This window comes from Plectropomus leopardus, chromosome 11 (genome assembly GCF_026936395.1).
Source record: "Plectropomus leopardus strain MGB_pleo_1.0 chromosome 11, ASM2693639v1, whole genome shotgun sequence".
In the NCBI taxonomy this organism is placed as follows: domain Eukaryota; kingdom Metazoa; phylum Chordata; class Actinopteri; order Perciformes; family Serranidae; genus Plectropomus; species Plectropomus leopardus.
The window spans coordinates 33,089,265-33,115,654 of record NC_142186.1 but is presented as its reverse complement, the minus strand read 5'-3'; the positions used below and the strand labels follow the sequence as shown (position 1 = coordinate 33,115,654).

At 40.3% G+C, this 26,390-nt stretch overlaps 3 protein-coding genes across 6 annotated transcripts in view; 1 reads left to right on the top strand and 2 right to left on the bottom strand.

The window, feature by feature from the left end:
• Positions 1-325: 325 nt before the first annotated feature.
• On the bottom strand, positions 326-4,382 carry arl4aa (ARF like GTPase 4Aa). 2 transcript variants are annotated; one of them, XM_042489785.2, is made up of 3 exons: positions 4,247-4,350; positions 3,434-3,679; positions 326-1,742 (listed from the first exon to the last, which is right to left on the bottom strand). In XM_042489785.2, the coding sequence occupies exon 3, from the start codon at positions 1,636-1,638 to the stop codon at positions 1,036-1,038; it is 603 nt and encodes a 200-aa protein (XP_042345719.1). In that variant the 5' UTR covers positions 1,639-1,742; positions 3,434-3,679; positions 4,247-4,350; the 3' UTR covers positions 326-1,035. The 2 variants fall into 2 exon arrangements, with proteins under 2 accessions (XP_042345719.1, XP_042345720.1); XM_042489786.2 differs by lacking the exon at positions 3,434-3,679 and having other exon boundaries at positions 4,247-4,382.
• Positions 3,686-26,390, top strand: part of vwde (von Willebrand factor D and EGF domains) — a 41,490-nt gene continuing 18,785 nt past the window's right edge. The window contains exons 1-10 of one of the 3 annotated variants that reach the window (XM_042489787.2): positions 3,686-3,927; positions 5,333-5,388; positions 12,597-12,634; positions 16,100-16,529; positions 20,182-20,372; positions 21,782-22,013; positions 22,761-22,835; positions 24,406-24,635; positions 24,888-24,977; positions 26,172-26,319. In XM_042489787.2, the coding sequence (XP_042345721.2) occupies positions 16,454-16,529; positions 20,182-20,372; positions 21,782-22,013; positions 22,761-22,835; positions 24,406-24,635; positions 24,888-24,977; positions 26,172-26,319 (1,042 nt within the window). In that variant the 5' untranslated portion in view covers positions 3,686-3,927; positions 5,333-5,388; positions 12,597-12,634; positions 16,100-16,453. Of the gene's footprint in view, positions 3,928-5,332; positions 5,389-12,596; positions 12,635-16,099; positions 16,530-20,181; positions 20,373-21,781; positions 22,014-22,760; positions 22,836-24,405; positions 24,636-24,887; positions 24,978-26,171; positions 26,320-26,390 lie in introns of those variants that run through there. The other 2 variants (XM_088084663.1, XM_088084664.1) reach the window with 2 other exon arrangements.
• On the bottom strand, positions 5,470-7,927 carry c11h7orf78 (chromosome 11 C7orf78 homolog). The gene is made up of 4 exons (XM_042489978.2): positions 7,335-7,927; positions 6,748-6,832; positions 6,447-6,589; positions 5,470-6,294 (listed from the first exon to the last, which is right to left on the bottom strand). Exons 1-4 carry the CDS (start codon positions 7,767-7,769, stop codon positions 6,208-6,210), a joined length of 750 nt encoding a protein of 249 aa, XP_042345912.1. The 5' UTR covers positions 7,770-7,927; the 3' UTR covers positions 5,470-6,207.

The window sequence follows — 26,390 nt, the reverse complement described above, 5'->3', positions numbered from 1 at the left end:
ATGATAATTAGAGGGCAGGCTGACTGAGCACGTTTTCTTTTCTTTTTTCAGAAATCTCTTGCATCACACTCACGTGACATAAAAACTAGTCCCGTAATGTCAGCTGTACAGCGGCTCCACTGGGAGAACTGGTGGTTTAGTGCCTTGTTTAAAGGGCACACTGACAGATGTTTTCACACACTGCTTGTTTCGATAAACAGCCCTCTCTAAGGCCTGCTATCACTCAAATGAAGTGAAGGTTACAATCATGAACATCTTTGAGTACCTGCTTTTTAAATCCAAGCTCCTGAATAACAAAGTGGACATAATAACACCTCTGTCAACATTGCTCTAAATATGTTTTATTAAGCAAAACATAATGCATAACCTGTCTAATAACAATGTGGCCAATGTGGACCAACTACAGTAGCATCTGTTGTATTTTGCCCAAACATGTCTGTAAAATCCAACACAAAATGCTAAAAACTGTAAACTTCATATGAAGTGATACTCTAAAGTGCTTTTAAAAAAGGATAGATAAAGACAGCAAGCAAATCGATAATAATGCGATAATGCATGATAATACTTTTCTTTCACAAAGAAAGTCCAGTGTAAAAAAAATGAACAATATACGATAACATATAAAACAGTGAAATAAAACTGATGTATATTTCATTGTAACAATGTTGAATCATTCACCAAATAACCCTTCAACTAGTCAAAGCCTTTTCTTAAATTATTTTTGGTAATATTGTTTGGAACAGCCATTCATGAAACATACAGCATCCTTAACTTCTATCACCCTTCCAGACCCCGAACCCTCAGTGCTTTTTAATCCATATAGACTCTAAAATATCCACACATGTCTGAAACTTTCTTATCTTCATACTGTATTCCTTTAAGTGTCACTTCCTGATAAACAGCATCATCCGGGAATCCTAAATCTCAATTTCGGACTGATAAAACTCAGTATTTTGAATCTGGACCTGCAGCAGATGCCTGTATCCACCCAGGAGAATATCCTTCACATGAAACAGCAGACAAGTCTTTCACAGTTTATCTCTTTTTCTTCTGTTGCCGCAGCACCTTCCTCCTTTTCAGGATCATGTCATGGAGTCTCTCAAGTCCCTCCCTGAGTCCATCGCCTATGATGGCACAGGTTGGCTGCAGGTGCCATGGAGTCGCAGGTCCCAGTTCTTTCAGCGCCAACAATTTCTCAATTTCAGCGAGTCCCAAAGAGTGTCTCAAGTCCTGTTTGTTGGCAACCACCAGCAGGGGCACCCCCTGGTTTTCAGAGGTCTTGGCAATTTTATGGAGCTCCGTCTTGGCCTCCTCCATGCGCTCCGCGTCCACAGAGTCCACCACGAATATGATGCCGTCCGTGCATCTCGTGTATGACTTCCACAAAGGGCGTAGCTTCTCCTGGCCGCCGACGTCCCAGAAGTGGAACGTCACAGTCCTGTGGCCGCCCAGTGACACTTTCACCTTCTCCGCATTGAAACCTTTCGTGGGCACAGTGTTCACAAACTCATTGAACTGCAGTCTGTACAGAACGGTGGTCTTCCCCGCAGAGTCCAGCCCGAGGATGGCGATGTGAAACGACTGGAAGAACGGGACGTTTGAAAGGAAGCTGGGTTGTTCTGATAATCCATTCCCCATCTTTCCTCATGAGGAAGGATTGGTGATTTGGGAGATTTAATCCAATTCCAGTCCAGCAATAATCCTCAGTGTTGCTGATATTCCAAAACGATGACAGCAATTACCTGCAAGCAAAGTGCAAATGTTACTGTGGGTAAAACACAGACTTACAGAGGGAGTCGCACTAAAGACAAGATGATGTGAAGTTGACTGAACGGCCACGGTGACCACAACAAGCAATTACAGGATAATGGCACCTTTATTTTCTCTGCATTCTCTTGAATCTGTTGCTTTAAGGACATGGGAATTGGGTGAACAGTAACTCAAGTACAGATGAGTCACTAAGTCAACAAACTGAGTTATGCAAGTTACACAACAATATCCATCTAAAGTTTGCTAAGCCACCTTAATCTACTGGTCAAACCAGACCAAGTAAGGCAGCAAAAATTTATTGATTTGAGCAAAGGTGAATTTTATTGCTTCCAACTTTTCATTTACAAGAGGAGGAAGTATTAGGTTGTCTTTTAAAAGTTGCATCCTCTCACTTTGAAGCTGCACTTGTCAATATTTTGTGCTAACAACAATAATCACCATGATTTTCTATGACATACTCGGCAACAGAGAACCCTAAAACCTGGAAATCAGTTTGCATTTCAGCACCTCTGGTTCCCTTGTCTTACATTCAATGGGTTTTTTGAATTAGTTTTTGTTAAAGGCCTGAAATAAGGTCAGTGATTAACAAAAGCTTAAGAGACTTTCAAGTTTTGTTGTACGACAGAAAAATATGTCAGTAAATACCCCACTCATCAACTTTTAAGCTTTCATGTTTCTTAAAAATACGATGACTTTATAGCCTTGTTGTGGTGGCAACACAACTGTGACTTTCTACTTCTAGCGATTGCATTTAGGCTTTAAAATCCTGACAGTTGTGTTCATTTGTGAAGATTATCTTGCGGAACAAAATGTGTAAGTGCTATAAACATTTGTTCGCCAAAGACCTTATTTTCTACAACAATCCTCAATCCAATGGAAAAATCCTGCCTACTTTCTGATGAGGGAACCAGGACGATGCTAATTTCCACGTTGGCCTAAAGAAAAACATCGTCTCTAGGGTGCTCTTTGACAAGTAAGCATTATATCAGCAAGCAAAACATATATATAAATATACATATATAGTATTTAACTCAATATGTTTATATTGAAAATGTGGCGATGTGAGTGTTGTGGATTGTCTCTAGTACTATCAACAATTTTCACATGGTGCAACAGTTTATTTTGAGGAATGGGTATTTATGTGGATGATAACGAAACATGTCAAAGTCCACATTACTGCCTCACTTACTATAAAACACCTTTTATGACCAGGAAAATACTGTTGAGCAATATACTATATCTACTCCCATATCACAGTGTCTTTATGTTGATGTATTACCCAGCTGTAACAGAGTTAAAGGATAATCCAAAGTACCATGACTGAAAATGACTTCATTTCAGGTAACACAGCCACGTTATGGTGTTGAATTTACAGTAAAAGTCCAAAATAGTGAGCGTCTAGTCATCATATTGAACAGAGTTTAATGGATTCATCTCATATGGTATCACTGTAACATTCCTATAGGGGCCTGTTGCTAGTTTGGCAGTATTTAACTGTAATTTTGGTACAATACTACACCCTAAAATAGAATTTAGTTCCCAATAACTACGTATTTTATAGAAACAACAACAACATTTCATCCACAGCGAACTGACAGGGCAGTATTTGCACGACAGGTGAGCAAATGCATTTTTATGTCCAGTCCAAAATTTGGCTACCTACCAGTCTGAGCCATCTGTGGGGAAAAGAATCAACTCTGAACAAAAACGCGGTCCTCTCCGGCGTCTGAACAGCCTTAAGATAAAACTCACGATATATTTCCACCTCGTGTGTTATCAACGACGACAGAAAAAAAAATCCTCCCTCGGCAGCGGAGAGACACCCTCCCTGTCTGTCCTCGGTGTCCCAGTGTGGCTCCCCCGCTGATGACACTGCTGTCAGCCTGCTGGAACAACGCCCACACGAACACTGCGGGCGAACGCGATTGGTCAGTGCGCTCCGTTCTCTGACAGCTGATTGGCTAAAAGGGCTGTCAATCAAGCGTCTTGCCCGGGAACCAGGATCACCTGTTGCTCCGTGTGTCCGTCACCCCATTTTTTTTTTACTTTTTACATCAATCAATAATTAATCGTAATCGATCCGCAAGCAGACTGTAAGTTAGCCGATATGTTTGACATGAGTTTTATTTGTAAAAAACGACTGGAGCGGCCATGCAGGTACATTTCATTTTAAAGTTATGTGTGTGTGCTTTAAAATGTCCAGAAAATGCACTATTTACGGTTTGTTGACAACAATAAGACATTTATTGCAGAACTTCTTACTAAGAATGTAGTTCAAAAACACAAAATAAACCTTTAAATGGCAGTTGACGTTAGTCTGTGAGGCTTCACTATCATTCGCGTTGCGTTGTAGTCCATTTTAAACCATAAATGGACGTTAAAATAGCATAAAAACACCCCGGGATGCTAACGCTCAAGCTAGTAGCCGCACGAGACATAAACATTAGTGACCGTTGGCAGAAATATTCAAACTTACCGTTGATTTTGCTCCGCGTGTTTTCCCTTTTCTTTCGCCTCTGTGTGTGTGTGTGAGGACTGCAGAGAGAGGGGCACTCTCTCTGTCTACGTGTGTGTGTGTGTGTGTGTGTACATACGCACGCGCGCAGAAACAGCGCCGCCCCATTCATCCTTGTGTTTTTGTTTAAAATGATTGGTCAGAGAGGCAGGAAAGGCACCACGCTCACTGCAGCCCATCATGCATGAAGGATAAACACTAAACTGGTCCTCCAGCTATTAGGTTATATAACCCGTCTCTGTTTCTAATGTCTTGTAGGGCACAACCTTTTGTTTGATTTTTTTGTTTATTTTCACACAGAGACAGGAAATATGACTCAAAACACAGGCCAGTGATTGCAGAAGTGCTCAGATCTAAGTAAAAGTAGCAATACCACAGTGGAGATATACTCTGTTCCAAGTAAAAGCCTTGCACTAAACTTCAGACTCAGAAGTATCAGTATTAGCATCAAAATATGCTTAAGTAAAAAAAAAAAAGCTCATTATGCAGAAGGGCTCCAGAATAATGTATTTTGGGGGTTTTACATAATATGTTAATTACTTGAATGTTGCAGTTGGTAAAGGTGGGACTTACATTACTGCTGGGTGAAAAATAATGCAAAAATAATACATCATAATTGATTTGTTGGCTATTATGTATTACCAATAAGGATCAAGGGATCGAGGAATCTTTATTGTCCTTTCAGCCATGCAAATACATGAAAAGAATGAAAAACAGTACTTAAGTCTCATTAGGGCAATGAGCAATGAAAGAAGAAATAACCCCAAAATAAAAAGTCCTGAAAAGTAGTTAAATCAATAAATAAATAATATTTGGAAAAATGAATAAATATGTAATTATGATTAGTGAAAATATAGTTTTTTCCATGCTTTTTCTTCTCTAGACATTATCTATACACTAGCTTTTTCAAAATAATTTTGCAGTTTTCTTGCAGTTGTTTTATTTATGTAGTTGTTTGCGTGTTGTTTGTATGTTGTCCTGTTTTAAATTCTTATAGCATGCTTTATTGTGGATTGACTTTTGGTACATTTTGTGTATCCTGTATAGATTCTTTCCAGCAGCCATCACACTTTTGCACACTCCTGTAAAGAATAACAACACAAGTAAGTATATATTTATTATCCATGTATGAGATTTCATTGATTTCATTAATTTGTTAAGTATTGGAAAGGATAACAGGGGATCAGAGGAATCAAAACACATGGTATCCTGTGGGTCAAGTGGTTAAATGCAGTGACTGATATTCTTTTCATTTTATATTTAGTGCCCAAGTCACAGATGACTCTTGAACACATATGTGCAGCTATTTCAGATATGTGTTGAACATGTGCAGGCTTTGCGTGTTTATGATTCTTGGGGTGCTGAATGAGCAGCTGTCAGTGGGCCAGTGGGCTTCGTAATGCGGTGCAATGACCTCAATGACACCACAGTCACTGCACGTCTCCTGCCACAGGAATCTCCAAATATGTCATTTGTATTCAGTCCTTTTCAGTTCATTTTGTGCTCTCAGCTTTATTACAAATCAACACAATACACTGTAATTTCTGCAGTACATATTATATGGGGGAATGACTGAAAGTAAAGAGCACTTTGATATTAAGTAGATTTTAATTGAAGTAGATGGACTAAAACATGCATCATTACTGACATGAAAAAAAGTCATAAGTCATGCATTATTATGGACACATGATTTAAAAAAAGTCTTAAAACATGCATAATTATTGATGCATGCTTTAAAAAAGTCCTACAACATGCATTATTATTATTGACAAAGCCTTTAAAAAATCCTAGAACATCCATGTTATTGACATGGGCGTAAAAAAAATCCTAAAACATGCATAATTATTGACACAAGCTTTTGAAGAAGTCCCTCCATTTTTCTTAAAGCTTCATTTTTTTATTGACTTTTTTGCTTTTGAGAGTCATGATCTATTTTTCCACGATCTTGAGAGTTTCTCCTCCACGCGGTCTAAGAATGCGCTGTACGCTCCTCTTCTTCGCCTGTGTCTCTGTGAAACAGATATTCATAGGTGTAACTTTAAAATATCTACATTATGATTATTACCCCTTTGTGTTTGATAGACTAAGTACTGTAAAATACAACAGGACTGACAGAATTTAACATATAAGTGGTTCTTTATGAGGCCAAAACACCACTCACAGTATAGGAAGCTGATTTTGGAGGCCAGAGTGGCTGAGGGAGAATTAGTTTTGCATCCCATCTGGGCTCTGCAGGTTTATAGGTGTCCATCGTTGTCTTGGTGTTCCTCAAAATAAAGTCTGACTCGGATCTAGTGGTGCGAACTGGAAAAAAATATTTATTCATTTTGTCAGTTGTGTCAACCATGTTGATTTGAAAATTTAGAGAAACAAGTCCTTGACTGAATAAGACATGTTCCGCCCTCTATAAATAAGCAGGGCAAGCCTTCATAACATTCAGAGAATCAAATTTTAAGACTTACTAATGTCCAAGTGCTTTAATTTTAAATTCAGGTTTCCAGGATCTCTCTCATATGTAGTAACTATGTCTGGAAGGTCCTCATTGAGCTGAAATCAGTGATAAAAATCACAAAGTTAAAGCTTTACTTTTGTGTTTGTCGCCATCTTGTGTTCAAACCAAACATTGCAAACTTCAGAAAGCTCGGAGTAGAATAGAATAGAAATACTTTATTAATCTGTGAAGGAAATTGTTTTGTTACAGCTGCAAATAAGAGAGCAGCAACTGAATAAAGTATTTGTTAAAAAGACAAAATAATGCAAATATATATACAAAGGAAGGCACTTAACATAGAATAAAATTACAATAAAAATAATAAAGATATGTACAGTATGTACAGAGAACATACAAACAAAAAAGCCAAAAAGATTAAAAAGAGCAATAAAAAAAGAAAAAAATTGCAAATCAGTCTGCTAAAGGTGAAGATGGATGTGCAACAAGTAATAGTGCTCTTGAAATAAATTGATCATGACCCCACTTTCCTTTCTTGCAGTCAGTCTGCAAACATACGGGAGATGGTATAAAGTGTATTTTGTGTCTGTAGGCACTTACCGGCCTGAAGTTGTGTGGTTTGTGGTTCTTGTAAGGCCCAGAGGGGAACTTCCCAGTCTTGACAAACATCAGTTCAGTTTCCAGAGCGCCAGGAGGCCTGTGTGATGTGATGAACTTCGGAGGGTCTTCCTTCTGGTAACTCTCGTGTAAAACATTTGGTAGAACTATTCCAGCTTTATTCTTTGTCTTGTTAAGCTGGGGTAAAGATAGTTTTGCATGTTTCTTGTTTTCTTTCTGCTGGGGAACTGACAGAGATCTGTACAGCTTAAGAGAGAAATCAGGAGGCTTGATGCTCCACACGTCGGTGATGCTCTCACTCTCCGGGAGCACGAACCATTTGCTTCTTGCAAAAGAGAGATGCTGACTTGCAGAGAATTGGATTTTATCATTAAAGCAGACTGAGGACAGTGGATGCAACCAAGTGCATGGAACCATTATGATTTTTTCGTGGACAGATAAAGTCGTCTTACCGTCCTGTCGCTTCTACAGATGTAAGTTTAAATCCACAGAGTTGAGTTTGTCTTTCTGTTTGTTTGAATCAGTCAGTAACACAGCAGTACTCACAGGAGAAAGTAGCAGACAGTGGCACAAGGGTTAATTACAGACACAACACATAAAAAGTGCTGCTTGGTAACAAGCGCCTTTAGTCCTCTTAACAAAAAGAATTAACTAAAGTGGGCTGAGCTCAGCAGGACATTTAACAAAAACGGGAACTTAGCAACAGTGCAAACACACTGCTGTCTGCGTACTGTTACAGATAGAATATTCATTTATAAATACAGTGCATTATGTGTATTTATCTTTCTCTCTGTCTTGAAATAATCTTAAAATGTAGTTTCACATTTACAAAACTGGCATTTTGGAGATAATATTGGTAATATTAGTAATACTTTCTGATGTGTCAAAACATTTTTGAAGGTCTTGCTATAGAAAGAAAATTGCTGGTTCCCCGTTTACACTGTTACAATATCACAACAATAATAAAATAATAACACAATTACAAGTAGGCAAGGCAAGTTTATTTGTGAAGTACCAGTCTAAAACCTTGCAATTCAAAGTGCTCTACGTGAGTCACAAAAGGCATTAAGAAAATATGTAAAAGAAAAAACAGGACAGTATAAGACCCATAAATAGGCTTTTAAAATAGTTAAATGAAATAGAGGATAATAATGAAATAAGGTGGAATGAGAGAAACTAAACAGCAAAATAAAAACTGCAATACAGTGACTGCACTCCAGTGCAACATGTAAATAAATCATCCCAAATTAAATTTAACAAAAAATCTGTGAGAAACAGAAAAGTCTTGAGCCTTAATTTCAAATGAGTCACACTTGTAAAATGCTGACCTAATGCCAGAAAAAAATGTAATGTAGAATTAAAAGAGAGAGAAACAATTGCAAAACAAAAATAATAAGAAACAACCCCTACCAATAAGAGCAGAATAAAAGAATAAATTAAAAGACAAACTAAAATAGATAAATTAAAATATGTGGTACATAAAAACTGAATGTTTATATTTTATGAACCAGAGTTTATACTCTGACATCAAGAGTTTGAGACTCACTTATCTGTTTTCTGGCTTTGAGAGAGAGTAGTACATGTACACAAATATTGATTGAAGTTCCCTAGGCCACAGAAATAACATAAGAATTTGTAATTTAGGTGGTGCTCCGCTTTTAATACAGCACCGTAGAGCTTAAGATAGCATAAAATGGAAATACTAAACAGAAAGTATAAATACGGTCCTTGATTAATTTGTAATGTCAGGATAATCCCACTAGATGGCAGCATATTGTTCAGGTGGTCATAGTCAGAGGACAAATCATACATTGATGGTAAAATTCAAAGTCAGGTAAATTAAAAGTCATTTACACCTTAAGGACACATGACTTTCAGTGAATCGAGAGCGTCCCTCACTCATTGGACTTTACAAACATCATGAATGTTTACAGTATTCACAGATTCAGGCCACGATCTGGCATGAAGAGATGATGATGCTTCTTCCAGATTCACTGAACAGAAAGCTGTTACTGAGTATTACACACAGTATTATAAACACAGTTTTACATACTAACAGAGGCTGGTAGCCAGTTGAGGTGACAAAATCCAAAATGTAAAGCTTGTACACAGATACAGTTTATCATTATTAATTGTGTTGATGCAAAATTAACAGGAATACTTTCAACATATGATGCATTTTATCTTGTGTTTCTTATGTGTTTTTGCAGACATGTAAAGAAATGTTAATTTGTCTAAATTTTTTTAAAGGGAGTTTGGTGTATTTTTTCAACCATAGGAGCAGGATGAGATATAATCTCAAAAAGGAATCTAGTTGTAGATTTACAAATAGTGACCCTGCAAAATTTTATAAAACTCACGCTGTCTTTAGATCTGAGACTTAAGTCTTTTCAAAGTCATTTATGGTAGGCAGCGTTAGTCATTGTATTTGGCTAAATGTGTTTTAAGAGGTGATTATAGGAGAAAAGCAGCTCCAGCAGAGGTCATAGCTGTGATTTAAAGGAGTCAGACAGTGAGCAGAGGAGCTCCCCTTGTGTCAACACTGATCTGTAAGATGCAGGTTTTTTCAAGACAGTTGTTGCAGCAGTCGCTTTGTTTGTACCGACTCGGACAGCTGACACAAGGGAGCAAAGGCAACAGGAAACCTGAGCCGAGACCCTGTGAAGGAGCTGACCCCAGCGCCCCTGTTAAAGCAGGAGCTGCCACCTTCAGAGGCTCCTCTCGACCTGTGGCCCCTCAGCTCTGTGTCTGAAAAACTCCTTCCATTGTATCCAGTGACATTTACAGCCACTGTGCAGTCAGCGGCTCAGCTGAAACAATTACAGGAGCCTTTTGTCAGATGTGACAGCCTCAGTGGCATCAGAGACGTCTCCATGTCACTCTGACATCTTGATGGAGGCTAATTTCGTTGTTGTTTGAACATTAAGAGAAAACGTACCACCGTAAATCATGCCACACAGAAGCTTGTAAAGGACGGCTGCTGAAGGACATAGAAACAAGCTGATTTTCCAAGAATGAGCTGAGGAGGTGATCCTTTTTCCTAATGTCAGAGTGTGTATCAGGACCACCATCTGTTTTTACTGTTGTTTGAGCGCCGTCTCTGAAGCAAGAGCGGATATCCGGGTTCTGCCATCACTGCCCATCCCATCAGATCAAACGCTCTTCTCTTCCTTTCCTTTTTACTTTCATCTCAGATCAGACAGAGCAAACTGTAAACTGTAAATCAGTGAAATATCATAAATGTGAAAAACTCCTACATTTGTTACTTTGATATATCATGTTGTGATGGAGCGCCATTATTTTCAGTTTTACAGTGCACCTTTTCCATGAACTTCCACATCCACTTTAGATTTTAAAAGCAATTCCCTATTTCAAGGCAGTAGGAAAACAAAGTCCTCACAACTGGAACAAACAAACAAAAAATCAATGTAACTGTAATGTTGGGTTGAAATTTAAAGGTGAAATACTGTACAATATGTTGAAAACACAACTTTTGACAGAATTTTAAGGCACTGAAAACATGTTTTCTCAGTCAGCCTTTAAACAGTTTTAGTAATTTCACAAATATATTTTGTGTTTGTCTTTACTTTTCTCACGTTTAATGTGTGTGATAGATTTGGAAAAGACATATCCGTTTACTAATCAAAATGTGATGTTGGTTGCTTTTTAATTTTGATTGTTGCTTTTTTTTAAGTATATGAATATTCATATAGAAATAGTTTCCAGGGACTTTAAGTTGCAAAAAAAGAGGCTTCTTCAGTGTAAAGTGTTAGTTGTGTAGGGCTTGTTGGAACATATTATGGGAGATCTTTATAATGCAACTCATAACACATCTGTAAAGACGCATTAGATCACAATCACTGTTTTAGTTTTTAGAACTTTTAAAACTCTCAGATCAGGGACTACACATTGCTTGCATCGCTGGTGGATGGTGTTGAGTGGTCAGTCTGGGTCGGGGTATGCGATGGGAGGCTGGATGTCGGGGGTGGAGGCAGGAATAGCTCGTGTCATGACCCAGCTGCTTTAAGGTCACATTTGTCCTCTACAGTAACTGAACACAAAGCAGGTCCCTCTGCAGCGTGGACCAGTTACAAAACACACACTCAGCAGTTCTGACATTTTATTTTCTTTCCCCTTTTGGTACTAAAATACTGAATTTATAGACACAATTCTGAAGTACTGTTACTCAAGTTAGGTATTTTTATTAACCCATCTCTAGATTTTAGGGCTTACAGCTCAGTAATTTGGCAGTTTACAGATTCAGATTTTGCAGTTAAAAATTAGCTCTGAAATTTTGCTCATATCATCTTTGTGTCTTCATGTCTTAGCTTTATTTCACTGATTCATGCCGTTTTTGTTTCAAGTATTTATTCTTTTCCTCCTTTTTCGCTTTTGATTTTCTACCACAGTCAACTGATTTCAAAGCTGAAAATGTAAAATTGTTTTTTCTAAGTAGAAGTCAGGGATGTACTGCCAGAAGAAGTAAATTGGCAGATACTCAATATTAAATGAGTCAAACTGGGATTGGGGGAAAAAGACTTGAATCAGGACATCAAGAAGGGTTCTGGTTTCCATTAGTGGTCTGAGTTTGTTCGTTACATTCACCAATCAAGTTTGAACAGCAGGTAAATAGCCGTTGTGAAGAGGTGGAACACACTGGTTGAAATGCAGTCTTGTAACCAAATTTATGGGTTTATTGTTGTCAGAAGATCGCCAATGGATTATGAATACTGATGTGTATGTGTGACTATGACGTTTGATTTTGCCCAGTTGACTGAATGCATGCTTTGACTGAACTGATTGACTGAATCTTCATTGGGGCAAGGGGCGTCGATGGGCTTTTTGGTTTGGACGCCTACAGAATGTGATTTTAATGCACTTTATTTGGGAGAGTGCAGGACTTAACTTGTAATGGACTGCTTTCCCACTGTTGTTCCCACTTTTACATATGTCTGGGATTTAGGCACTCATTGTTGTACCAGCTGGGTGATTTAGGAGATTTTTTTAGCACTTCCTCCACTTTTGTTGTTGCCAAAACATCATGCATGTGGAACCCAAGACACAAACGGAGGAAGTATTACATTTTGTCCAAATCTTCTCCAGAGGGGCCTAACAAAGACAGTAGGGAAGCCCATCACCTTAAATGCACTTTCACAGTGTAATGGATACAAGCAGCCTCATGTGGACTGCAAATCAGAGCGCTGATTTGTTGAATTGTTCATTTAAGCTTTTTTTTCCATGCAGGTGATGAAGTGGGAAACATCAGCGAGGAAGACAAAAAGGTATTGGAAATGTTTTTTTTGTTTAGGGTTTGTACTTTTTATTGAATTATTTCCCTGTGCCTTTCTGCTCCTAATGTGCACTCAAATTTATTTTTTGAGTTGAACAATCAGTTTTTCTGTCAGCAGTGGAGGTTAAGTAATTATATACAGTTTGCATTTTCTGCATCATTTAGCTGATATCACATTTCCCAGGGGACACTGCAGTGCTGCTATTTCTCCCACGTCTGCATAACTGATTATAATGAGAGAAAATTGCAGAAAATGACCTTGTGTGTAGATTAAAGCATCAAACAAGGCAATTATCCCCATTTATTTACCACTTTTTTGTCACTCCCTGGATGGAACTTGAAAGCTACAAACTCATACATGTCATGTACTGTTTATATGGTCACTTGACATAGATGTTTTCCATCCAAGAGGCAGATTGAGATTTAATTACTGGTTTTGTCAGAGGAGGCATGAGCAGACGGGAAGAGAGTGTTTTTTTTTTTTTTTACCTGATGGCTATTCCAGGCTCTGAGCAGGTTGATGGTCCAGGAGATTTATGAGGGAGGGGTTATATCCCTCCTCTGCCTGGGAGTTGAACAGACGAGCGTCTCACCAAGACAGTCAGGCACCTCCGTGTTGCACTGGGAGAAGACCGTCTACGACCTGTACAGCTGTCAGATTTCCATTGGTTCTCTCTAGACCTGCAGAAATAATTGTTGGAAGGGTTATTCATCGTCAATCACAGAATATTGTCTTACTGACTTTATTGATATTTTACAGTTTTAAAAATAGTCCTCCTGCTGAAACATAGAAAAATCATCAGTTTGAAAAACAAAAAAGAAGAAAAAACAAAAAAGTCTCTACTGCTACTTCAGAGTTATTTTCCCCTTTAGAATAAGCTAAATTAGCTCAAAATGCTCTTTGGAAAATCAGAAAATTAGTTAATCGACAGAAAACCAAACGTCAGCCATTGTAAAGGTCCAGTGTGTAAGATTAAGGTGGAATTAGTGGCATCTAGTGGTGAGGATTGCAGGTCGTTACCAGTTGAAACTTCCCCTGGATAGTATTCCTGCAATGTTCAGTGTCAGGTGGTTTTTATCGAAATCTGAATCATCCATAGAGGTCTCCTCCTCTGTAAAAACAAAAACAAATGGTCGTGAGCCCAGCTTTTCAGAGGTAGTCTCAAGGGGTATCAGCTATCAGATTGGATCAAATCTTGAAAATGGGTCGTTCAAAAGATAAAGGATTCTGTAATCGGATTGGATCGTGTAATCCAGTCATTGTTATGATCTAGACCAAAGCTTCAGTATGTGTTGGTCAGAACCTTTTAGTAGGATTGGGATACGTTTGATTAAAAAAAAAAAAAAAAAATCAGGATTACCCTGATGCCAGCAGAGAAGGCTGGATTTTGGGTGGATTTCAGGACCAAAATGTGATCAAACTTTGACAATGATCAAGTATATACTCATGTATTTATATTTTCTAGATATATTTTTAACTGTTACTTTTTCCAGTTTTATATCACAAAAATAAATATATTTGGGTTTCAGACAAAAATAAACATGTAAAGAATTCAACTTGGGCTCTAGGGAACTGTGATGGGACATTTTTCATTACTGTCTTATATTTTGTAGACAAAGCAATTAATAAAATAATTTAAATAATATTAAAAAAGTCACATTTAAATTGTAAATTTTGCTACATTGTAAAGCAACACATTAGAAATAAAAAAAAATCTGGATTCCTATACTTAATTGACTGTTTATAGGTTATATTTTGAAGACTAAGTGAAGACTTGCACCATCTCATCTACTGTAGCTCTTACTGTAGTGGCACATAACTGACCAAAAAAACACATAATATTCTCTGCTTCTTTTATGTTTCATCTAACGTCCCCAAATGAACCAGCCACTTTAAAAAAGAGCTTTTTTCCCCAGAAAAAATACATCTACAATTTACAATTCAGATTGAGCCATCACTAAAGAGATCAGTTTCTGGTGTTTGACAGAACAATCAGCCACAGCTCCTCAGCTCCTGCCAGTGAAACTCTATATCCGAGTAGCACGGCTGCAGTTAAAGCGTGAGAATGGAAACGAGCAGTTTGGAAAGGACCTGACTGCAATATCTGGCTTCTCCAAAATCCCACTCTTTGGCTGAGGCTGTTTCCCCGAAAAATGTAGCATGTGGGCCATCTGTTTTAGTGGTTTGGAGTGTTGACTTATAAAATATAACAGGCTGGCCGGTGGCGAACTTCCATGATTAGACCATTAGTCTGCTTCTCCTCCTTCTGAAATTGAGAAAATATTTGAACAACATGCAGATAGTTTAACAGGCTTCAGATAATTGATTTGAATTTGCTCTTAATAACAGATTAATGAAGTTGTGTTAAGTCTTTATTATTGGATATTAACGGTGATACAGGAGATATAAGTCTAAAGTTATTTAGGTTCATGATGCTTTACCGTGGTTAATTTCTCTGTATCTGCAATATTAGGTTTTTTTTCCCCAATATGCCAATCTATAAAAACTCATTTGGCTGATAACAGATACTGATCGAAATGTCCATTTTTTCCTTCACCTAATTTAAGTGATTATCATGTCTCTTCTGAAGTGGATTTAGCATCATATTGTGGTCCACCAGCAGATGAAGGCATGAAATACAATAATCTACCAATGTATGTAATATTCATTCACTGTGCAAAAGAGGAAAAGGCATGTTGGCTGATTCCAATAGTTGATTTACTGGCCGATTTTGGCTGATAGCGGTGACGTGCCGATATTATCAACATGTTGGCTCAGTCCGATTGGTCATTTCAAAGCCAATATTGGTTTTGTTTTCAGTTTTTTTTTGTTTTTTTTTAATTTTCATAAATGATTACTGTCAAAACTTATTAAAAAATGACGGAATGAAATCTGTGGTATGACTAAACTTTTTATTAAAAATAAATAAATAAATAATCATCATCTTTAGCGGCTTCTCCTTCCCTATACAGGCACAAAATGCTTGAGTCCACCCCTGTGTTAGGATTTGCTTCACAGGCAGGCAGCATTACACACAAAATGCTGCCAGGTTAAAAAAAGGAAAGGTAAGGGAAAGAAAGGTAACTGACTCTGTAAAAAGATGCATAGTGAGACATGGATCAAGAGAGGAAGGGTGGGGGGCCCATAAAGGATGCTCAGGCACAGGGCCCAGAATTTGGTGCTTCGCCCCTGAATATAAGTATTAAAAACATGTAGTGGAGTAAAAATTACCATATTAACCTCTTAAATGTAGTGGAGTAAAGTATAAATATCATAAAATGAAAACCATCAGTCAACAAGTATTTAAAATTGTATTTCGTTACACTATTTGAGTTACTGTAGTTACATCCTCAAGCAGTTCACATATGATCGTTTTTTCTCTCAAACGATCAAACGATTACGCGACTATATGAATAACTTGCAGTCTTTTCCTAATTAAACATTTTGATGTTTCAGAACAAGAGATGAATATTTGTCGTGGCGGTCCTCGTGCAGCTCAGTGTCAGCTGCGTGCAGAGGTGTGGAGGTTTGGGTCATGGGAAGGTGTACCGCTGATGCTCCTCCTAACAGCCTGTGATGCTGCAGCGTGCAGCAGCAGTCTGTGGTCAGCCGCTGCAGTCCGGCGTCTCGGATCAGCCGACAGCCTGAAGCACCTCCGGAGCTCCTCCTGCTGCAGTTGTTTTGGGACGGATAACGGAAACGACGGTTGCGCTCCTGTTGCTCCGAGCAAACAGGGAGGACTTTCGGTAAAACGGTGACAGTGCTCGGGCTCGTTTGGTTGCAAAGTCGCGCGCTGGACGCTGCAGGACGATGAGACTTGAAACAGTTTTGAAACTTCTTCCTTGCGTTGTGTTTTTACTTTCTAACGCAATGCACGCTCAAACAGGTAAGCTCACCCCGCTGAGTGATTCTGAGTCTGACTGTTTCAATGCGCGACAGGAGTGGCGCACGAGCTGTTTTCCCAAATTTGATGGTTAAACACATTGAAAAAAGGTTCTCTGTCGTTTTCTTGAGTGAGAAAAATAACTATTAATCATAATAAGGGGATTAAAAACCATATTTCACCACTGTTTACCTGTTTAGAGTTTCTTCGCTTACTGTGGTAGCTTTTTTGTCCCTCCACCATCTCATCCATCATGTAACTGTCATCCAAGGCCACATGCCTCCCTGTCTCATGGTCACAATGTAATGTATTGTGCTGTCATGGAAACAGAGAGGAAGAGGTTCTGCATCTCTTCACCTACCTGGATTGTTGGAAGTGGACTCTCAGAGTTCCTGTCCAGCTGATAGAGACCTTATACAATTTATGATCAGGACTGAGGTGTCCAGGTGTCCAGATTGAAGGATGTCTGTTGGCAGCTTTGACAGCTTCTGTCGTCTCCATCAGCAGCTCGTCTGCCTGTCTGACTCCTATCACCTTTCACTTGACCTCTCAGGTCACGGGCAGAAAACTTTGCTGCGGTGCTCAGAAGCTGGCCGGTAATTCTTGGTTACAGCTTGGATCTTTTTCTTCCTCCTTGCTCTCACTTGGCCATGTTTTATCTTCTATGGTCACACACTATAAACCTTGAGTTTCTTGTTGTTTTTTAACCTCTTTTATCACTTGTCTTCACTTCCTGATCAAAGTTGAAAATATTGTCCTTTCTTAATTTCACCCTCCTCAATTATTGTTTCCTAACCAAACCAAATGGAATGGTTTTTGCACCTTAACCTCACTACATTTTAACCACAGCCTGAAATCATCTGCCTTTGCGTCTTCAGGGTATTATCTTGTTTCACTTCATTCATACTGCCTGACATTGTGTCCATGTTAGTAGATTTCTTCTTGGTAGAGGGTTGTTTTGTTTTGTTTTGCTTCAACCAATCAATAGTAATTGATTTTTGTGTCCTGTTTACATTTTCGGTTGATGCAGAGGCTGCAGTAGTGTTCACTACAAGCAGAAATCTTTTTCTTTTATTCCACATTAATATGTTGATTTTGCCTAAGTTGACTCTTAACGTGTTCAGCTGCATTGATCTTATCTATTATGCACTTGTCGCTATTCTTCTGTAGCTAGTTTTCATGATTGTAGCTCGGCAGCTAGTTGTGTAGGAAGATGACGTCTGAATTCCAACATCCGCGGCCCCCCAGCATATAAATTTAGTCAGTGAGATCTTATCATTAAGTCTTTAGCCGGTCTTACTGATCCTTGTCGCTTCTGGGATGTCCAGAGGTTGCCTTGACGTCTTCCTATGCAGTAGTTTGAAAGTTTTATTTTTAGTTTATTGGCTGTTCTAGTGATCCCAAGGCACTCAAACAGTTTGTTTAGGAGTCCTCCTTTAACCTTTAACCTGCTGACCTCTCCTTTCTCTGTAGCTGTTTTAGGACTTCATTCCAACCCAGCAAAGCTTAAAAGAGGACGTCGTTCAATTAGATTTCATTCTGTGAAATACTGTCAGAATTTCAAAAAAAGTTGCTCTTGATCTTTAAATTCACATTCAACCTCAAACTTACGTGTACAGATTATATTAACATGCTTATCGTGAGCAAAGGAGCTCTTTACCACAAGCTGATGAATACCAAGTACTTCCTTTATGTTACAGCTCTTGAGAAACCATATCTCACACATCAGCAGTCACTTCCTGCTGGGAAAAGCCATTAATAATAATACTGTTAGGTTTGGCTCCAGCTCAGGTCTTCTCCATTATTACATTTTTTTCGTGTGGCTGCTTAAGGGTCTGGTCATGGGGATAGCTTATAAAGGCAAGAGAGAGGAAGAGGTGAAACATAAGTTGTATCTGAAACCTGTAAACTGAAGATCCCTGTCTGTGATATCTCATACCGTATAGTAGATGTGTGCCAGGGTAATTCATGAGTTATCACCAATGTCAGAACTGAAGCAACCAGGTGTCCAGATTGAAGGATGTCTGTTGGCAGCTTTGACAGCTTCGGTCGTCTCCATCAGCGGCTCGTCTGCCTGTCACCACTGCGGCAGACTCCTATCACCTTTCACTTGACCTCTCAGGTCACGGCCAGAAAACTCTGCTGCAGTGCTCTGAAGCCGGCCGGTAATTCTTGGTTACAGCTTGGATCTTTTGCTTCCTCTGTGCTCTCACTTTGGTGGCCATGTGCTTTTATGGCCACTCTAAATCTTGAGTTTCTCTTTGTTTTTGACCCCCTTAGTCACCTGTCTTCATCTTTTTTAAATACCATCCTTCCCTATGAATTCTTGTAGCCGTTCGGTGTGCTTCATAGACTGAATTGCCTTCATTTTTTTGCAGTCTGGAAACAAGCCAGTGTGTCACTTTTGGCCCCACCATCTCTTAAAAAGCCAGAAATTCTCTGGCTTTGCTTCTTCAGCTAATTATGCTTTTATTTCACTTTAATCAGCCTACTTCAGTTTGATTTTGCACGGCCATTATTTTATCTTTTAAGAATTGTATAAGAATTGTCTCTCTATCAGTTATCACCCATTGTCAGTGTGGAGAGCCAAACTGACCTTTCCTGGACCTGCTCAAAGTTTTCCATTATAAAAAATATTGGAGAGATTTGGGTCTTTATTTAGATAGGACTTGATTTGTCGTATTGAGTGTTCCTTCAGTTGAATCTCGAGGTGACTTGTGGTAAAATATGATGACAGAGGAACATCATCACAACTTTTTTTTTTTGCAGTATTCAGGCATCTTTCCTTCTATTCATCCTCATCTGGCGGCCATTCATATTTTAGCACATATCTTATTTGTGGAAAAATATTCGTTTTTGCGGTGCAAAGTTTGCTACTATTAACATCATGAGCATGAAATGGACCATTCGAAAATTTGGTGATCTTGGATATTCAAAGCACCACTGTCTTTGGGTCGCAGAGTGCAATGAATGAATCTAACTATTTACTAGTTCACATAGAAATAGAAAGCTCTCTTTCATTTAACCCAAGCACTCTCCTTTTAGTATAGATAGTCAGATTGGATTTACGAACGTACCGATGAATTTATCTAGCCCAGCAGTTGTAACAAAGGTATGTATGGCAAATGTTGATGAGTAAAAAGTAGATTACTGGCTCAAAAATATACTTGAGTAGAGCGCAGAGGTACAATTCTAAAAAAAAAAAGAGCATGAAAAGTACTCTTCCTTAATAAAACTGAAAATTAGTTTTGTCTAATTAAAGTATGCTAGTACTGTAACTGCTGGTTGTGGTTGTGTTTGGCTCTACTTTTGTATTATTTTTCTTTGCTGCAACCACTCATATTTTTCTTTGCAAAATAAATTTAGTCTTACTCAGTAAGTGTATTCATAGCCTAAATGATAAAATCATACTCTCTCTCTCATGTCAGTGCATTTCATCTGTCTGCATCTCTGTACAAATGTCAGCACTGAGCAGCACCAGACCTTTTTATCAGCTTTGAAATCAATTTTAAGTCTTGAATACAGACCAGCTGGACCGAGGATCTCCACAATTCACTTTATGTCCTGCAGAAAGCCTTCCATATATTTGATCATTAGTATTGACAGTCTTGGTGTACATCCAGTGCTTATGTTGTCTCTCTGGCTGGACTTGCAGTACTCCCTCCGGAGTGTACGCCGGGCGGCCACTCTGTCCTCCAGGACCCCTACCGCAGCACCGCCTTCAGCTCCAGCTGGCTGCAGCAGTCGGCCCTGCAGGACTTCATCTGCGACCACTCCCTCACTCCGGGCTGGTACCAGTTTCAGATCTTTGACAAGCCGGCCAGCATGCCCACCCAGTGTGTGGAGGTAAATGATCTGCATGTGTTGTGTGTCTTTGTCATTCATTGTATAAAAAAATAGTTAGTGATATCAGTACCCTAAAGGACAATCTTAGTGTTTTTATGTCTTCCCAGACAACCATTTTCTTCCATTAATTTGAGCATTGGAGCATGTCATGAAAATCAGGAGTGGTTGTTAGGGGCGCTCAGTAGCTGACATGGTAGAGTGGGCAACCCATGTACTGAGGCTGTGTCCGTGGGTTAGATTCCAACCTGCCCTTTGCTGCATGTCATCTTGGGCTGTGATGGTATGGGTTTTTTGTCACCGTGGTGATAGAGCAATGTATTATCATGGTTTGGCTGTTAACCCCCCTGCGCACCCCCCGAGAAGGCAGACATTTCTTCAGCCGATATTTCCAACACTCTGCAACTCACACCAAAACAATCGAGACAGATAAAAAGCACAACAGGTTAGAGTTATTTCTGATTTGGGGTTTAATTGCCTCTTTAAGATGCTGCCAACAATTCTGTTACTGATGGTTTGGAGTGAGCTTTTTCTAACTTGCAAAAAAAAAAAAAAATCAGATAATCCCTCGTTACCAGCGTAAAAAATATCATATTTGAACCTACATTTTCAGTTCGGCACAAATCCTTACTTTGAAAATCACAGTAACAAAATTATGCACCTGATTGACAAAAATTCCAAGTCAGTCACGACAGACTTCAGGTATTCCGGTGTTTCCTCACCTCAGCAAAGGTGGTGAGATTCTCATGACCCCCCCGAATTTTCATTTTATCATATCAATCAATTTTGTATTCTCTTTTTTTGGGAGCATGTGTTGAGGATGTGTTGATGTATTTCTAATGTTTAGTTTTTTTAAATTACAAACATCAGTCTTTGAAATGTCTCTAGAGCCTGTCTCTCACCCCACGTAGAGAAACTGTCCTCACCTGAGTGTTTGTCTTTGTGTCAAAAAATAACGTGCATGTGTGAGAGCATGAATACACGTGCACTTACGGACACACACAGTTAAAAGTATGTGCGTGTGTGAGTACATATTTATGAAGGAGAGTGAAAGGAGAGCTGGAATGTGTCTCATTTCCTGCGGGCGTCTTGCTGTGGGGAGCCTGCAGGATCCATCTGAAGTGTCAGCCTCCCTCTGCCTTCCCAGGGCATCGTTGCTCCCCCTGGGTGATGGATATCCACAGGAGTGGGCGGAGGAAGGAAGAGGGAATCGCTGTGAACATGTGTTACATAATAAGGCAATGTCTTCACAGTGATGGTGAATAAATGGCCAGATTTTTCAGGCCAATTACGTTTTTTTAAGCGGAAAAATTGTGACAATAAGTGATACAAACTAGCTGTGTACTACAAAGTAACAACAGTGAAAACATCTGCCCTCATGGTCTCCCCTCTGTCTCTTCTCAATCGTCCAGGTGAACCACTGTGGGACTCAGGCTCCTGTGTGGCTGTCCCTGGCTGAGGGTGAGTCCCTGCCGGGGCCCCTGGAGGCCAGGAAGCTGACGGCCTGCGCTGCCTGGCAGCTCTTCCCCAGTGTCAGCAAAGACTGCTGCATGTTCCGCATCCCTGTCACCGTCCGCAACTGTGGAGACTTCTTTGTTTACCTGCTCCAGCCTACGCAGGGGTGCATGGCATACTGCGCTCAGGGTAAGTCAGAATAGAGAGATCCATATCTGTAAAAATCCTCATGTATTTATATCATGCAAACTGAAAATAAGAGAAGCAGCTTGAGTTTTAAGCTTGTGTTTGAAAATGTTTTCTTATCAAAATTCTGTTAACAGGTTGGTAAACTTTGACCAGCTACTGTTACAGTGTACAAATCACTATTTGTACTTTAGTTAAAAAAAACTCTTTGCTAGAGGAAGTCTTTGCTCAGATATCTGCTGGCTACAATGGATCTGCCAAAAATACTGGCCCTTGCCCCCAGAGGCTTTAATCGCCATCAAATGATGGCCAATGGCTTACATTATTGATACATTTCCAGCAGACACCCTCAAGCCAGCCAATCAGAAATGCCAATTTTCCTTGGCCATGTTATATATTTATTATAAGTATTAACTAACCAATGAAGGGTGTGATTTTTGCTTGCCAATGTCTTTGAGACACATCTGCTTCATGTAAATATAAGGATGTGAAACTATCATGTAACTATTCAGAGACACAGGCAGGATACAGCATTATCCTGAATATGGCAACATGTTGACCTTTAGTACAAGACTGTGAGGGATTCCCTCCTTTCCTAGGAAACTATTTTCAACACTACACTCAGGTTTTTTCAGAGATGATCTTAGAAAACAACTGAGTCTCCTCTCTGCAGTGTGGTGTGATCTATAATGTTCATTAATGTTAATTTAAAATTGAGTGCTGTTGTTCTTCTCCTGTCTGTCTTAACAGAGATGTCAGACATGTCACCCACAGTGTCCCTGAGCTGTGGCCCTGACGAGGTGAACATCGATGGAACATGTAAAAGTGAGGATCCTGCTGCTGTGTTTACGGCTTACGCTTGTCTCCTCATGTTAGGTCAAACACCACAACAATCGGTAGGTCAGGGAGTTGCCATGCGGCCAGGAATGCACCATCAGCCCCCTCACCGCTCCTCTTAATGAGCTGAGCATGTGTCTCAGAGTCCGCTGGGCTTCGTCTCCATGGCGACGGCCCTCAGCCAGGAACGAGGGAGGGAGATTTAATTAGAGATGATGAAATATCATTGAACATGTTCATTAAGTTGTTTTATATAATAGATTCCAGTTTTCTGTGATTCCCAAACTCACTTTTCTGCTTTAAATTCAGAGAGCGTGCCCAGCTGAATATTTAGAGCTGCTTGTATTCATGAATTCATGTTTCCCTGCTTAAAGTACATTCCTCTGTTTAACCATTTACTGCATTTGTTTGGAGGACTGAAGTCCGAAATGAAAACACAAAACAAAACATTTGTTTTTCAGTGGAGGTGCTTCTGAAGAAAGTTAACACCAAACAAGATAATAAGTAGCTTCAGGAGTGGCCAGACCCCGCAAACTGCAAACTTTATCCATTACAGTAGCAGAACTGGCAGGACTACGGACAGAGGTGAATGCTGCAGGGCTGCCTAAGGAGTACATTTGTGTATTCAGAAGGAGACTAAGAGGTTAAGAAAGGTGAAGGGAGACAATTTCATGCAATATGTCTGTAAGATATTAATAACTTACTCTGAATGCTGCTTTGTCACTTTTTGACCTGTCTGGTGTGAACCGCCCCATATTTTCTGGCCTGACTAATCAATAGTGAATAGTGAATTAGATTGTTGGTATCGCTCTTTTTCTGGGTATAAAATACGTGGATTTATGCGCACTCGAGACTTATGGGGGCCGAGTGTCCCCAAGCGGGTAACTTCTGCTGACGGAGCAACTGACTTCCTGTTCAGCGCTTTGCTAGTTTTAAAAATGTAATCTTGCGGCTCTTTTAGGCTCTCCTAATGTTATCGGACTGGATGGCTTAAATCTTGATAGTGAAATAAGTCTTTATGTAGGGGGTTTTGATGCGCACAAAAAATTATCACTTATTTAGAGATGTCTCTTTCCTGATGTAAGTCAATGGGGAATCGTCTCTGGGCCAGTTGGCATCATATGACAGACCTGGACAATGTAATTCCACTTTTTGCCACCATGTAAAATTTGCACCAGAGCCTGTTGACCTCCTGGGGGCTTGGTGGCTACTGGGAGGGGCAACAGCCTGAAGTTCTTCCTCCCTCCATCTATGTCACTGTCACATCAAATGACAGCAATAGATGCCAGAAGAACAGATTCTGAAGCTGCAAACTCAGCTTTCTCGACAGGTCACACTGAGGAATGTATTGCTTCAATTAACTGCATTCACCATCAACACTGATTGGACATCCACAGAAAAAGGTTGCAAATTTTCGCTTTCATAAAAGCTAAACATCTGTATTGGATGCACCTTGGTTGTGGTTTTTACACTGTCAATGTGCACAGAACATTTGGTATTATCTAATCTAAAACACATGTTGGGCCTTTCTCATCTCATTCTGCTTCCCTCTTGTCAGCAAAGCAGCCGCCCACTCCGTCTACACCAGTGATCCTCCCAGAGGTGACAGGAAACTCTGTCTACCTGAAGTGCAGCTTTGGCAGCAGCTCCAACAGCTCCCTGGGTTACGTTGTGGCCTGGTCCCGCCTCTCACCTGACGGCATGAAGGAGGAGCTCAAACAGGAGACCACCATCCAGACCTCCGCCCTCATCGAGCTGGATGGCTTCAACCTCCGTCTAGGGGACAAGGTCTGACCGTGTAAACCAAAGATCCTGTGACTGAATCTATTACTGAAACCTGTCAGCATGTCGTTTTGTTTTACTGCGTGCTGGTCATGTATGTGACCCGACCTTCACTATTAAACCTTTTATACAGGCGGGTTTTTTTCCCCTTTATTTACTGCATGGTTCCTTCTGTTCTTTCTCTCTCTCTTTACAATGTCGGCATAATAATTCAGAATGAAAAAGAAAACCCAACAAAGTTCTCTCTCCCCTGCACAGATTTACTGCTCCAGCTCCAGTTTCTTCTTGGACTCTCCCGACGTCCGTGGTGCCTTAGTGGAAAGTCAAGAGTTCTTTGCTGGGATTGTGGTATGTCACAGTGGTTTTTTTGTCCGCACTGAGCGAGATGTCGGACATGTCCACGCTGGGGACTGTCAGACATGTCCGTGCTGGGGTCTTTTGGACATGCTCGCGCTGGGGACTGTCAGACATGTCCCCACTGGGGACTGTTAGACATGTCCGTGATGGGGTCTTTTGGACATGCTCGCGCTGGGGACTGTCAGACATGTCCCCGCTGGGTTCTGTCGGCCATATCTGCGCGCTGGAGCAGGATGTTGGACATGTCTGCGGGCTGGAGCAGGATGTTGAACATGTCTGCGGGCTGGAGCAGGATGTTGAACATGTCCGCACTGGGGACAGTCGGACATGTCCATATGCTGGAGCGAGATGTTGGACAGTTACATGCTGGAACCGGCTGTTGGACATGTCCGCGCTGCAGCGGAATGTTGGAATGTGCCTCAGTGGAAAGTCAGGAGTTCTTACCTGGGATTATGGTATGCCACAGTGGTTTTATTTGTCCACGTTGAGCAAGATGTCAGACATGTCCGCGCTGGGGACTGTCAGACATGTCCGCGCTGGGGACTGTCGGAAATGTCCGCGTGCTGGAGCGGGATGTCGGTCATGTCCGCACTGGAGCAGGCTGTGGGACATATCCGCGCGCTATAGCAGGCTGTGACACATTTCCTAGCTAGGGTCTGTCGGACATGTCGGTGCTGGGGACTGTCGGACATGTCGGCGCTGGGGTCTGTCGAAAATGTCCACGTGCTGGAGCGAGATGTTGGACATTTCCATGCTGGAACCGGCTGTCGGACATGTCCGCACTGGAGCAGACTGTCGGACATGTCTGCGCTCGGGACTGCCGGACATGTCCGGACGCTGGAGCGGCGTTGGACATGTCAGCTCTCCAGCAGGCTATTGGACACGTCCACGCTGAGCGAGATTTTGGACATGTCCACGCTGGAGAGGACTGTCGGACATGTCCGTACTGGGAACTGTCTGACATGTCAGCGTTTTTTTTTTTTTTCTCTTTCTTTTACTAAAAGCCTAACTAGGTTTAGGAGTTAGAAACTAGCAATAGCTATAATCTCTATATGTGAACCATCAGTCACTGTAGCTTGTTTCTAACCTACTAAAATTGTATGATGTTAATTTGCATTGTCCCTATAAAATAATCTATATGAATAAGTATAAATAAAATCTTCTAACTGTAATTCTTTTTTGCAGCTAAGACCAGAGGTGAGCAGTATATCTGAGGACGGGCAGCTGTATGAGCTGGAAATTGAGAGCACAGTTCCTGTACCATGTATAGAAGATTCCTCCTCATCTGCACAGCAATGCGCTCTGTCTCTGCAGCTAAGCACAAGCAATAACGGTGAGGACATGAGCAAGAGCAAGAAAACGACACAATTCCCCCCAGTAAAAGGACGGCTGTAAATGGAGATT